Raw genomic sequence first — 15633 nt, 5'->3', positions numbered from 1 at the left:
AAATATATATAGTTGACCATATAATGTAAAATATGAAAAAGTTGGTCAGGGTTTTCAACTATTTTGTTCTTTTTTAACTGCAACCCTGACCATCTTCTTCATATTTATTATTCTGTTGATATTCCTATTTTTTCACAATGCTCGATGATTTTCTTAATTGTTTTAGTGAAAATACTTACCTTTTGGCATCTGGTGCAAAGGATCGTAACATTTATTTTTGGCGAGCTGGAACTGATGGTAGATATGAAACATTTATACAGTTACCTGCTACACCTCTCGCTACAACAGGATATAGGTAGTTTACATTAGAATTAAATTCCATAAATTAATTTGAACTCTTATTGGTTTAAGTACTTGTAACTTTAATATTATGTTCCTCAGGTCAAAAAATGGTGTTGGAGGGCAGGGTAGCCATTGGATTTGTGTGAGGTGGCCTGATGCTAGCACAATTTTGTCAAGTTCACTGTTTGGAGAACTTATTTGTTATGATTTACAGCAGATTTTCAATTCACCGGTTGATAAGTATGTATTCATTAAAATCATAATATGTTCTCTTAAATAATAAATTGTAAATCCATAAACATCTTTCTTTACTTTAAATAATGATGTTGCATCAAGAATCATAGCTTTCTCTTACTCTGTGGAATGTTCTCAGGAACTCTATTTTAGACGTGAATCTTTCTAACAATGTGAAAATTTAAATCAACACTGAAATGTAATGGCAACAAGCTTAAAAATAAGTTTCTAAAGAGAGCACTTATAGACAGTCCTCATAATAACTTCCATCATGTGAAGTATCATTTCATTAGTTCACCTCCAAGCCCAAAGACATTAAGTGAGTGTTGAGCAATCTCAATGACATCATCTTGCATGCCATCTCCTCCTATGCTCTTATATTTAGTTTTCAGTTCATTTATTTTGATTTTGAATCCTTTTGCTACTTATTCAAGTTGCAGAAATGCATTTTTTAATGCTTTTACAGATCTGACAACCTTGTTAAAATCCTCGGCATATACCAGCAATTGCACTATTCTATTAAATATTTTATCAGTGGTCTGAATCTTTGTTTTTCAGATAGCTCTCTCGTCAGCAAGATAAAACAGCAGGCAGGCAGGCTAATGTGTCATCCTGCTATATTTCTACACCAGTAACCTATAACCAACCACATATTTGAAACTCAGTTGATAGATTGATGTTCAGGGTTATTTGATATTTTGATTCTTGAGCCTACCCATGTCATAGCTTCTGGTCTCGTTCTTTTTTGTATTTGCAATGGATATTTTGGCTCTGATTTTGGTAACACCCATCTAGTGATCTGATTCTGCATTAGTTATGGATCCTCAAATCTATTATGTCAGTCTTATGGCGTGCATCAATAAGCATGTGGTCAATCTGGCTTATGCCTAAACCATTGAATGATTCCCATGTAGCTTGGTGATTTTTTCTTCTTTTTTTTAACAAGGTCCTACTTATCACCAATCTGTTAGGTTCTGTAAGGTTTATGAACATTATCATTACATTGTTTGTGCTCGCTAGATGGCTAATTAGCCTATAGGTTACTCATGGCCTGTGTGAGTATTGAAGTCTCCAATGAGTACTTTAATTTAATTTTTCCAGAACACCGGATTTCTTGAATCGCTACAATGTCAATCTGGTAGGTGCCAAGTTCTGAAAGGACTCCCCATCTAAGAAAGGATAAAACATTTCAAAAATAAAATTTAAGGTCAAAGTAACAGTTCCTGGGTCAATTCCAAAGAGACAGTCTATCATTTTTGCAATGTAGAGGTTTCTTAATAATTTAATTTAAGGAAGACAGGGTGATCAGCCCGCTGCCTCCACAGAATTATGGAATCATTTGGAGGAGGCCTTGATTCATTAATGAATCATTCCGCCATTTCTGTATGTTTTCATGTATGTACCAATAAAAAAAAATATGTGGAAGACAAAAAAAAGTGAAAACATTTTAATAAAATGGGAAATATAGAATAAAATTTATACTTATAAGAACTATATGTAAAACTAAATGTGAAATGGTATAATGTTTAAATATATGTCAAATAAAATTGTTAAAAATATGAAATAAATGTTCTTAAGAAGCTTAAACATGTATACAGAAGTTTTAGATAAAACATTTTCTGATGTAAAAACATTAAAATCCCATCCCTGGTTATGACAATATAAAAAAAATATGTGATGTTATCTTAATTATCATCCTTATAATGTCTGGTTTCATCTTGCTGGAACAGTTTATCAGATTTATTCATCACTACAGACTAAAAAATAATATCTTATTAAAATTCATTATATATTCTAATGGTTAGGGTTTAAAGTATTTTTTAGAAATGGGGTGTACGTATTCTTTGTTCTGATTATCATTTCTTTTTTTATATTCTTTAGATAGTTTTTATAATTTTAAATTTCTTCTTCTGTCTTTAATTTTATATATATAAAATTTCATTTTTATTTTATAATTTGTTACAGAAATATCCCCAAAGAAAAAAAAGGGAAAATTAAAGCTGTAAGATTAATCCATGGCAATCATACAAAAGGTCTTTTCAGCATTGCGATTCCATATGGTTCTAAGTATGTGAATACTTCTATGTTTACAACAATAGTAGAATTACAAAATATTATGGAAAATAAATTTTAAAGTTGATATGTTTTTTTAAGGAAAGAAGGTGATGACCGCATGGTGTGGACATATGCTCTAGATAAGCGCCTGATTGCTAGTAAATTGGACTGTTCAAAAGTATTGTCCAGTATGGCAACCATTGGTGGAATTGTTTACTGTATGGCTGTTTGTCCTCTTGATCCAAACAGGTGAAAATCTTTTGAAACAAATTCACTGTAAATGGATGCTTTTTCTAATTTGAAACACTTTCTATTGTTCGACTAGATTGTTATAATTTCTTAATAACAATCTGTTAGTTAAAATATTTCATTATTGTATTGAGGGAAAATACTATAATCTATCATCCATTAGCTAAGCTGAAGTTGATATATTTTGTTTAACACCTTGACTGCCTCAGGATTATATCAAAATGGGCCCCAGGCGCCACTTTTTTTTTTTTACATTGTTATATTCATTTTCGCCTTTTGTTAAAGAAATAAATATATTAAAAAATCTGATGTAAGTCAGTTCAGGGAAACTCATCCTTTTTGTAACACCATATACGTTGCATAGGGCAAGGGAAAATGCCTGATTACCTCTTCTGTGCCATCCACCGTACCCTATAGGGCTAGAATAAATAATGTAAATTCTTTGTCAATTTTGGAATTGTTTTTTTGAAGATCAAATATTACCCAACCAGCATCATTAAAATCTAATACTACTTGTAAGTGAAATTAATATATTTATAATTAGTAATAACTAGATAATTAGGGTAAAAATTGAAAACTACATATAATTACTAAGAATCATAATTTTATTTATAAAAAATCATTATATAGAATCATATTTTACAGTTCTATACAGCATATTGTACTAAACAAATATATAATAAAAAATAATTTAAATAAAAATCCCTTTTATGCAAATAGAATGCATTATAAAGTTATATACAAGTCAATAAATAAAAAAAATGTATGTAATACAATAATTTAAAAAAAATTCATTATATACAAATATAATGTCATATAAAATCATGTACAAATCAATATATAAAACATAATTTTTATTTTTTTAAAACATAAATTAAACCTATTATGAATATTAAATAGTAATTCACATAAAAATTGTACTCACCAAGTAAAGTCCTAAAGTTTTGGTGTTAGGTTTATTATATTTTGTAAAAATGTCACCAAATTGAACCAATGTTGCTATCATGAAGGTAGTGATGACACTAAATGCCCATGGAGAGAGGGCAGAGGAATGACTAAGAGGGGAGGATTAGGGAGAGCACTTTCCAAGTAAAAAACCTGGGCCATAAATGCTATGTCCTCGCCACACAGGGCGGGATTCTTTGCACCTTATATGCTACGGCCCCGGCAGTCAACGTGTTAATTATTAGTATAATTTTGGCTCTACCAACTTTAATGTCATAAATTAATCCTATTTTTAATTACTCACACAGTTGTATTTATTGATTTATATTTCTTTTATTGTAGAATTGCAATTGGTACTGGTGACAATAGAATTTTAGTTTGGAATATGAGTAATGACTCATGCGATAATATTACCTGCCTTTGGAATAAAATAAACAACAAAGTTATGGCTGTAAGTATAATGTTTTTTCGAAAGCAATTAAAACAACTAATTTGTGTAAAGGTAAAAAAGAGTTATTTAGCAGTTTAATTTCTTGAATGTTTTTTAGCCCATATTTTTTTTTAAACATTTAACGTTTTTGCAAATACTTACCAACTTTTCATGATAGAGTAAAGCTATATCTTATTAAATAAGGTACCTAAATGGGTAAGGGTTCCATCCACCTCCCAGTGGTTCTTTCAGATCTGTAAGAGACCACAGAACTATCTGATCGATTTCAATTGAATAGAGGTTTGTTCAATGTTTTATATCAAATTTACCACATTTGTTCTAAATACTTAGTGAGTTATTGATTTATTAAAAATATTATGATACACTATTTGGCACTATTAATTTGTATAGCTCACACATCTATGTCATAACTATTGGTAAATAATTATATAATATCTTATTTGTATCCTCGGTAATAAATATAATTAAAAAATTCACTATACTATTATTTTTTCTTCTGTTTCAGGTAGCTTGGCATCCTACATTAGAATCTGTGTTAGCTTTTGGAACTGGAGAAGGAAGGATTGGTTTACTCGATGTGGACAATGCTACAAAGTCCACGACTTTGCTTAGGCTCTATCATAGGAAAAGTGTTTATTCTCTTATTTGGGGACCACCTATTGTTGATGGTATATATAATTATTATTATCTTACACCTTAAGATTCATATTTTTGTATAAAGCTTGCTTATATTTCTCATCTGTTGAGGAAGCCTTTCTTTGAAGAATAGCTGATAGGTATCCCCAATTCATTCTTGAATTGAGTTGAGAATATTTTCTTAAGTAGTTAAGAAATTAAGATTAATTGATAAATTTATTCTACTATTACTTTCATTAACTCAAAACATATTTCTTTTTTTAATTTTCAGAAATATTTATTAAAGGAAAAAAAGCTCTTTCCTTATTTTCGGTTGGAGATGGAGATATTTTACAATATAATCCAGACACACCAGACAAAGGTCAGTAGTTATTTATTCCTGTAATATTCGTTAATTTTGATCATTTTCATGACATTTTATTCTGTTATATGTTCATATACTTCTTGTTCATTCATTTTTTGTGCAAGTTAAATCTTTTGCATAGTTAAGATTGTATTTGCTTAAGTCACATGTTTTTACTTTCAATTTTTTCCATAATATTAGTAAGTACACAGTGTTTTGAGAATATTTCATTTCGTCCCATTAAGAGGAACAATACTATATGGAAGGGGTAAAAAAAAATGTAAATAGGTAAAGAATTAATTAATTTTGACGATGGGTTTGGTGTTAACATAAGATCTGAGAGGGCTTATGAAGCAAAATATTCTTTGCAACTTGCTCCCGTCTATTACTTGTGATATAAGTAGGACTCCTGCTAATAATGAGCCAAAGAATCATAGATTGATTTATTTGATGTTATAGAAATACACCTTGGGCTTAAAAAATCCAACAAAAAAGTTAAACTTATTGGCAGAGGAGACTGACCTCTGCTAGTGCAGAGAGGACTGAATAGAATGCTGAGCACATGCTCCAAACGTGCAGGCTCTTTTCAGAGCTAAGGAGATTAGTCTGGCCTCTCCAACTAAGGTCCAGGAAAAGCTCTACTGAATTCCTGATTTTCACCCCTTAGGTGGCCTACTAGAAGAATGCTGAAGAAGTTATTCCATCGGATTCTTCAAGAACATAAAAAAAAAGCTTTCTTTGACGTTATAATTATAAACACCTTTCTTCATTAATTGTAAAATAAGTTTAATTAAAGTTACAAATACTATACATTCATTCCTCACCATTCTAGCAACTGCACGATTTTCTAAATAGAAAAACATTCACATTTCTTCTTTTATTCTTAATACTGATTGTATATGTGTATTATATTGTTATTTGCTAAGTCATTAAACTTTTGCTTGTTTTAGATCCTGTTAGTTTGAATCCACTTTTTAAAGCTTGTGACAGTATTGCAAAGGTTAGCAAATCCTTAGGTCGCACTGACTTGGCTTGGAACAGCAGTAGGTCTTTGGCTGCAATTGGGAATGACAATGGGTAAAATATATTTTTTGAAAAATTATGATTATTTTGAAGTAACAGGTGATAACATTTGATCAACATTTGCATGAATAATATCACATAATTTATGTGAAATTAATATTTATGCAATCTTATTTCAACATACAAATACATCACAATGAGTCAAACAGTATTTTAGCCGATTGACCTATTGTGATAGTTATGATTAGAGATAGAATTTTGTTGCAATTGCATCTTTCTGTTCCCTGGCTCCGAATTCTTCCAAACCTCAACATTAATTCGAATCATGGAAAAGATATTCAAATAATACTAATTTTATACTGCACCAAATTGCTCATATCAGCACATCTGCACAAAATTGCATGTTTTATTCATTTTGGGAAAAATTACACAATTTTGATTTTTGTTTAATCCTTTTACTAAATTTTATTTAATGCTCAAATTGCTTCTTGGAATTGTACTAACCAGTGGCTTATTCGAACATATATAAAAAAGTCACTCTAGAATAAACTTTTTATTGTTTTTAACTTCGATTCCTTTTCCGCCTTTAATTGTACATTCTTCTAGCTAACTTTCATAGTAATTTTAAACTTGAACAAAAATGAATATATAAAAATTTATTTTTAATTAAGCTTTTTAATGTTTCTCAGCATTGACTTATTACTTGTTTGGTTTTTGGCTGATGCTATATTCGTATGTAAATACACAATTGAAAAACTAAGCGGAAGGACATGCTATGAGAACTATTGGGGGGAAATTAAAAAGGATATTTTGCTTAAAAGAATATTTTGAAATACTCGCTTCTCTATAGCGTCTTGCACATTTTTCTAAAATTTAAAATTGAAGTAGTTTTAAGAAGTTGAAAATTAAATCCAGACTTCATAATAGGAATATAAAATCATTCAATACAATTGTTTTCCTTATAGCTCTTCAGTTATGAACAAAATATTAGGTTTTTAATGAGAGTAGATCAGTTTATTATCTATGTTTGCATAAATATAAAGAATATTTTGCGGGTTTAATTTGATTCAAACATGGTTAGTTAAGTTTTCTATGTATTATCAATATTATAAAATTTACAATAAAGTTGATTATTGCTGAATTTGGGTATTTAATACACATTTTGTGTTGTAGTTCTAATAATTGTTGAATTCACATTTTCAACAATAGAACAATGAAAAGATTTGAATGCTTATGGTCATGGGCATATTTTGTGTTCTGTAAAAATTCCTTGTATTGTCTACTTTTAGATATTTTTAATCTATAATTGTTTATAACAATTATTTTATGTATTCTTAAATTAATCCTATTTATGCTTTTAGGGTTCTATATATTGTGGATGGAAAAGATATGTCACATGTTCACACAATATTTGCACACAAGAAACTTGTTCAATGTATTGTGTGGCACCCAGCTACTGTAACTTCCGAATCTACTCCTTCACCTTACTCCTCTTGGCTCGCATCTGCCTCTGATAATATACAGATTGTTAATGTTACTACTGCTGGTAATTATTTTTTAGTTTTGTATTAACCTGTTATCTTAAGTAAAATATTTATAGTATTTTTGAAAAAGTTTTTTTTTTTAATTTATTAGTAATTATTAAGTTGAAACTAAAGTGTTTAAAATTTAATGCAAAAGTTCTTCCTTATTTAGGTGTAGAAGTTGTAGCATGCTTAAGTACTCATAGCGAAAAGGTTGTAAGTTTGGCATGGAGTCCACATTTTAACTCTCGCCTCGTTTCTGCTTCTTATGACTACACATCACAGGTAATTCCCTAAATTATGATGTTAAGTGTTTCTTGTAGATATTCAATATTACTTCTTGAATTTTATAGATTAAACGATCATAGCTTGTATTGTTATTAAAAATATTGGCAATGCCATAGTAAAACTTAATTCAACTAGTTTCCTGTTTTCAATAGTATTGGATTAAACCTATGGTTATAATTTGTTAGTATTTTGACATTATAATATGATCTATCAGATTCTGTTAACATTAGTAATATGATCCCCAACAGTTCTGCTTTTGCTTCTTTAAGTCCTCTGCAGAGAGTTAAGATACAGATAAATTATTGGATACAATCCATAATCAATGTCTAAATCAAACCCTCTTACGATAAATTGCTGTAATACAACTCCTTAATGGTTTGAATCTTATTTATAATAAATCTAAAAGCCTTTATAAAGTTGTAAATAAGTGTAGCCACCTCATCTAATATATAGAATAGGAATACGCATCAGAGATAAGTGGTCACTTATTGAACAAAACCACAAAAATATTGTTAAAATGTAAGACAAAACTGTTCTTAACAATTAAAGAGTTATCACTTTTTATATTGAAAAAATTTCTCTGTAAGTTTAATATCTATTGAAGTTTATTTGCATTTTTAAAATGGTTCAGAACAAAAGTGTAAAGAAATCTTATGAAAATAATTTTGTCATTCTAAAATTTGTTGAATAAAATAATAATTTACTATGAGAAGGTAAAGCTGAACATTAAGGGAAAACATTACAGTGCCTACTGAATACTTAATGATTTGGCACTTGTGTTGGTTCCCTTTATGTTTTATTTAGGTAAATGTATGTTAGTATATTAGAAAATAGGAAATTGATTGAATGACATTTGTAACTTATGTTTTATTGTTAGTTTGTAATAACTATTTTGTATAATCTAACCTAGCTACAGACAAATATTCACTATTCCTTACCTAATTTTTGAAATGTATTCGATTTTTTTCACAAGGTGTGGGATGTTGCATCAGGAAGTGTTTTGGCTTGCTTTGACGGTCACCACAGTGCCGTAATGTGTTGTCTTCCCAGTATGCTACATCCAGATTGTGTTATTACTGGCTCTGCAGACTCTACTGTTCGGTTATGGAATGTCAACAAATACAAACTTACAAAAACTAAAACCAGTAAGATATCCCTCATTTATACCCCTCATATGGGGCATAACCTATGAATTAAATTTTTTTTTAATGTTAAAAATTAAGAAAAAAGTTTAATCTCTTGGAAATAAATTAATTCCAAAGCTCTTATCTTTAATTGTTTATTGAATTATTGTTAGTTGTGGAAAATGCAACCCTATATGAACATCTGAAGATGCAATGAGCTCCCACTCTTAAACAATAGGAACTGCATAGATATAAAAATATATTGTTCCAGCATCAGTCATGATGATCATTTTAATATAAATCACAATTTTGTATTAAAAATGTATTAACATTAATCAGTGATAAACCAAAAAAAAAAATTTCTACATAATCTCTCCTTTAAAACAAATTTTCCCACTTTTTCATCTCTTTACTGTAAAAAGAAGAGAACCTCTTAAAGCCTCTTTCAATGTTCCAAAATCGTGAAAATCAAATGTTAATAAATCTGGACTGTGTTCAAGTGTTTTCCAAAATATTTTATCAATCATGAGCAGATTAGGTAATCAGTTTGAGATTGGGTATTATCGTCCAGCAAAATAAACTTCCTTTTGGATTGACTGCTTACTGTTGTTTCAATTAGCATCCTTCACTTGGTCTGATAGAGTCAAGTAGAGAAAATAGCATTAATTCCTCTCCGGAGGAAATCCAGCAAAAAAATTTTGAATCCCTGAACCATTGTGAGAACTTTCTGACCAGACAAATAGTTTGTTTTCCACTTTTTCTCTTTCCTCAGAGAAATTTTTGTGCAAATGAACTTTGGCTTTTTGAAAGAATGTTTTGAGATTATATATTCAATAGTATGGAAATTTATGTGACCAAATCATAAAAATATTAATGTGTATACTGTTGAATACATATCTACACACAGCCAATGAAACAACAGAAAATATTATGTATACATAAGGATTGTTAAATTAGACTTAGACATATGTGGTTTGATTTTTATTTCTTTTACGTTTAATCAGAATGAGCCACAGGAACGTGTGTTCGGGTATAGCTAGTTATTATATTAAGATCTTAAGTTTCTCTACTCATATTAACTTTAAGTTACAACTGAGTACTTTTCTTGTACTTTTATTTTAAATAATCCTTTCTCAGAAAAAAATATATGTTAATGTATCCTCATTAATTTTGTTCTCAGAAAAGCAGCGTCTTAGTGGTGTTCTGAAGAAATTCGCTGGGGTTCAAGAAGCTAAAGATGCTAAAAATTCCTTAGACCTGAGAGTTCAACCTACAACCAATGGCTTCAGTAAGTTAACAATCATTAAGTATTTGTGTCTGGTCTGCAGTTTGTGACTGATTTTAAATTTCTAGAAAACGACCTAAAAGAAGAGGAAGGGCCTCAGATTTCAACAAGTGTACCTAACGTGGATCTTATCAATAGGCATAAGAAGAACAAATCAATGTTTCCTGTTACTAGTGGTGGAACCTCTCAAGCTAAATATCTAAATGTTTTATGGTCTCGTATTAGAGGCGAACCTCCTTCAACTCCAGAAGAGAGTGATTATGGATATCTAGATTTTTTTGGTGACACTAACTCAATACGTCGCCTCCTCAATGTTGAAGGTAAAAATTTTTTTTCCTGCTGATTCCTGACATTCATCTTTTATTACCTCAGTCATCTAAATCTATGTCAGACTTTTTTATATTATTAGTGATTAGTGTTACCTATATTTATTATTTACCTATTTTCAAAATCTCAGGATATTTCGTAAAAAGCTAAATGTTTGAAACTAGTGAGGGAATAAAAAAATAAATCCTAACTAAAATTTATTTCCTTTCGGAATCTGAGATTTTGTGTGGAGGAAATAGAAATAAAAAATTACTGGAAGAATTTTATAGAGAATAAGGCTTGTATTTTGATTAAGTGATGTAATTTTATTGGATCCATTCATGCTACTTAATCTTATTTCTAAACATAGATATTCTGTACAATAAAACTAGATAAATTATAGTAGTATTGATTGTCTCATTAAAAATTATATAATATATTTTGACTTTGTTAAAAATATGGGTAGTGTTTCTGTAAGTTTGTTATTTGTTACTACCTATAAAATAAAGTTATAAAAAAACAATTTTTCATAAAAAATAGTTCTTATTAATAAATCTTGAATGGGCTTAATTAATCATTAATTAACACTTTTGTATGTGAGTTGCTTCAAGCTAGGCTATGCCATTAGTCACATTAGCAAGAAACAACCCACATACAAAATTGTTAATTGATGATTAACTTAGCCCATCCAAGATTTATTCATACGAACTATTTTCATGAACTTTTTTTTTTTTACAACTTTATTTTAGAGATAGTAACACATAACCAACTTACAGAAACACTAGCCATAATTGACCTTTCACTAGTTTTGAAGTTTAGGAGTTCTGACAGTTTAATTGATGTTTTAACTCTTTTAGTGCTGAACTACAATATATTATTGTTCATAGTATTAAAAAAAAAAATGATATATCGTATATGCCAAGGCTTCTTACTGTTCAATATATTGTATCATTGTTCACTATCATTATACTGTCTTTTAAACTTTTGACAAATACTATGAAAAGAAATAATTTTTTTTTTAACATTATAAAGGTTAAAAGAGTCCTTGTTTACAAAAAAATATATGAAGGCCTGGGTGTCATGCTATAACTTACAACACAATATTTTATACTTGCTGATGTCTTAAGTAACTAGTTTTTGTTTATTTGATTTTTAAGGAAATCATCATAAAAATACAGGCAATGTAGCATATACTCGCTACTTATCTCTATGGTCGGGAAACATATCTGAAACTATAAAGGATGCCATTTGGAAAAAAGAATTAAACGATCATCTAGTCAGCCTCGCTCCAATGGTCTCACACAAGTAAACGATTTTGTTATTTATAATTTTTTATATCTTTTATGTATTGCATTTTTACTTTTCTAAAAGTAATGATACTTTTATAAATTTAATGATTGAACTATAAATTCAATTTTTTAAAAAATTATTACTGGAAGATTATTGATTGACCGTGTGTATAGATGAATGGAATATGGTCCGGGTGCGGTAAAAAAAAAAAAAAAAACTCAAATAGTAGAATTATACTATTTTATTGAGCCAACGTTTCGCCCCACGTTGCAGGGCTTCGTCAAGGCTAAAAAAGATACAAACACAAAGAAAAAAAGAGAAAAAACATAAGTGTAAAATAACAGGGGTATAAAATGTAAAAAAAGTAAGATATAATAAGAAAAATCAAAGGTTGTAAATGGCAAATGAAAAGGGTAATAGTAACAGATAGACAAGAGAAGAAATATTAAAGAAAATACAAATAAAGAGATGTAAAAAGAAAAAAACACAAATCAAATGATGAGACAGAATGCATACCTGTTGTGACGGCAGTCAAAAATAAAGTGACCGTTGGTATTGGGAGGAGTGGGGACGGAAGTTATGCCACAATAACGAAAATAATTTGTAAAGTAAACAAGTAAAAAAGTATTTAAATTAGGTGAACAGTAAAGTATAAAATAATAGGATACAATGTGTGTAAGTAATTAAGAAACAAAATATACCAAATGAGCGAGGATACAGAAAAGTGTAAAATATAATAGAAAATTAATAATAAAGTAATTAATATAAATACACTTAAGAAGATAACACATGAACTCATTAATTTATATTCTTTTTTCATCTCTTTATTTGTATTTTCTTTAATATTTCTTCTCTTGTCTATCTGTTACTATTACCCTTTTCGTTTGCCATTTACAACCTTTAATTTTTCTTATTATATCTTACTTTTTTACATTTTATACCCCTGTTATTTTACACTTATGTTTTTTCTCTTTTTTTTCTTTTGTAACTATGTGTTTGTATCTTTTTTAGCCCTGACGAAGCCCTGCAAAGTGGGGCGAAATGTTGGCTCAATAAAATAGTATAATTCTACTATTTGAGTTGTTTTTTTTACCGCACCCGGACCATACTCCATTCATAAAAAATTATTAGTTAATGTTTTTTATATAATTTGTTCAATCCTGAAATAAAATCTGTTTCAGATTGTGGGTCGACTGCTGTAGAAGCTATGCCACACAGCTTGCTGAAAATGGAGACATTTATAAAGCTGTTAGTTACCTATTAGCAATACATCAGGTTTGTTGTCTTGAGTTAATTTTTCACAAAAAAGTATTATAGTAATGTTGCTTTTATCTAGGAAAGTGTTTTGTTTCTATTATATGGAACCAAATTTTATTTTTTGTTCTGCTGATTTTTTCTTAAAATTACTTATATGGTTAAAATCATTGAAAGAAATTTGAAGTAATTTTATTCTTTCACTTTTACATTAACTTTTTCCTATATTTTTACACAGGTTGAAGAAGCAATTGAACTTTTGACGGAAAGTAAATATTTCCGCGAAGCAGTTGTCCTTGCTAAATCAAGGTTTCCCACTTTTGATCCAATCGTTAAGAAGGTGCTAGATGCTTGGGCTGCTCATTGTATTTCTACTGGTATGTTAAGTCTTGCAGCTCATTGGTGAGTAAATATATCTTTATATAGGACATATCAATGAATAGATAATTCAGTTTCAATTTAGCATTAATTATATATATTTGTTAATGGGGCAACCCTTGTACATAGTCAGTCAGTACAATACCTAGTTATATATTCCACTGTTATTCTATAAGACTAAAAAATTATAATCTTTTATGTAAATCAATAACAAAAAATACACCCAAGCTCTGGGCTATTTACATTTTTCATAGTAAAAAAAAGTCACTAGATATTTAATAATGATTTCTGTTGCCTAAGTTAATAACAGTTTAAGATCCAATTGCAAGGGTACCAACTGGAATTCATACTATAATTTCAGCTAGTATTGTTTAGTTTAGGTATGTATCTGGTTTAATTCTCTTGAAACTCTGGACAGTTTGATAAAAATTCTCCAATGCCGTTTTATCACAAGCTGGGCAATGCTTCTAGGGTCCAAAGTGTATTTATGTGGACTGACACTAAGAGTAATTGTGTATTTACCGGAAAGTCTTAATTGAGCATTCTCTAGTAAACTATAGGACAGCTGATCTTTAGTTTTGGGAAGTATCCACTTTAATGAAAACCCTGCTGTACCATGGATTATAGGTTGATTCTCATAATAACGAGAGGTCTTCACCCTTGACAAATTCACTATATTCAAAATCTCCCTCATTCTGATTTTGATACTTACCTGGTCATTAAATTATATCGGGTCAAACATTCCAAGGCTCTCTAGAAGTTTTCTGATCTAATCTGGTTTACTCAATTATATTGCAAAGTCGACTGGTTGTTGCTATCAAGCTCCAGTAACTTAAAAAAACATTGTTTCACATAGCGAGTACAACTTAACCATAACAAATAATTTATTAAACAAAATTGATATATCACACAGGAATGCATGCAACTTCTAGCCTGACCGTAAAGTGACCCATTTTTCTTTTTTGTTATTTGAAACTAAATAGATTACAAAAGTTTTGAGATGAGGGAAAATGATTTTTCTGAAATAATAATATTTCGTTTCCTTATAGTTTTATCCTACCGACTTGATTATTTACTACCGATTTTTACTTACTTGTTATTATATTCTATATTTCAATACCATTTTTCATGAAACTTTAAATTTTTTTTTAGTGTTTTGAGTAATGGGTCTAACATTGAGGCAGTGGAAATACTCTCTCGCAGCAAAGATAATGCTTTTATTTCCCTCGCTGCTGAAATAGCCAGTAAGTCAGATGCCCAAGAGATGGCCGTTAGCCTTGCTCTAAGGGCTATTAATGGTTCTCTAGAAAAGCTTGATTTTGAACTGGCCAGGAAAACATCATTACAACACCCTCAACTGAAGGTATTTTGATTTTTTTTTTTTTTTTTTAAGAAAGTGAAATATATTAATTTAATACTTTCTAAACCTTTATCACTTTGATGGGTGATTACACATGGGTTACATAAGTTATTTTGGAAGCTTTTATTATATGTTGTTATGTAAAGTACGTGTATCTGTGATTTAACTTTTTTAAAAAGTATATATTGATATTCAGTTTGAGTTTTTTTGAATAATTGGCTATCTTCAATTATTAAATCAAGGTAGGAGAATCTACAACATTTAGACATATAAAAAACTTGAAGAATAAATCTTTTTATTCGTGCACTGTGCAATCAATTCAACTCAAGGGATCACAGAAAAAGTTCAAAATCAATTAATCGAGAGATATGGAGGAAAATCAAATAAAAGAGAGTTTAAAGGAATATGGTCCGGGTGCGGTCAAATAAACTCAAATAGTAGAATTATACTATTTTATTGAGCCAACGTTTCGCCCCATGTTGCAGGGCTTCGTCAGGGCTAAAAAAGATACAAACACATAGTTACAAAAGGAAAACAAAAACATAAGTGTAAAATAACAGGGGTATAAAATGTAAAAAAGTAAGATATAATAAGGAAAATTAAAGGT

At 29.5% G+C, this 15633-nt stretch overlaps 1 protein-coding gene across 1 annotated transcript in view; it reads left to right on the top strand.

Moving 5' to 3' along the window:
* rig (rigor mortis) overlaps positions 1 to 15633 on the top strand; it is a 23973-nt gene that overhangs the window by 2705 nt on the left and 5635 nt on the right. The window contains exons 4-20 of the mRNA XM_014415164.3: positions 167 to 295; positions 382 to 522; positions 2482 to 2583; positions 2671 to 2820; positions 4108 to 4216; positions 4722 to 4884; positions 5124 to 5213; positions 6146 to 6272; positions 7580 to 7764; positions 7914 to 8026; positions 9003 to 9174; positions 10334 to 10441; positions 10507 to 10758; positions 11902 to 12049; positions 13216 to 13309; positions 13527 to 13690; positions 14819 to 15029. Coding sequence (XP_014270650.1) covers positions 167 to 295; positions 382 to 522; positions 2482 to 2583; positions 2671 to 2820; positions 4108 to 4216; positions 4722 to 4884; positions 5124 to 5213; positions 6146 to 6272; positions 7580 to 7764; positions 7914 to 8026; positions 9003 to 9174; positions 10334 to 10441; positions 10507 to 10758; positions 11902 to 12049; positions 13216 to 13309; positions 13527 to 13690; positions 14819 to 15029 — 2458 coding nt within the window. The remainder of the gene's footprint in view (positions 1 to 166; positions 296 to 381; positions 523 to 2481; positions 2584 to 2670; positions 2821 to 4107; positions 4217 to 4721; positions 4885 to 5123; positions 5214 to 6145; positions 6273 to 7579; positions 7765 to 7913; positions 8027 to 9002; positions 9175 to 10333; positions 10442 to 10506; positions 10759 to 11901; positions 12050 to 13215; positions 13310 to 13526; positions 13691 to 14818; positions 15030 to 15633) is intronic.

This window comes from Halyomorpha halys, unplaced genomic scaffold (assembly GCF_000696795.3).
Source record: "Halyomorpha halys isolate HHAL.00 unplaced genomic scaffold, Hhal_1.1 Scaffold94.1, whole genome shotgun sequence".
Lineage (NCBI taxonomy): Eukaryota > Metazoa > Arthropoda > Insecta > Hemiptera > Pentatomidae > Halyomorpha > Halyomorpha halys.
The sequence above is the reverse complement of the archived record's forward strand: the minus strand, read 5'-3'. Positions and strand labels throughout refer to the sequence as shown.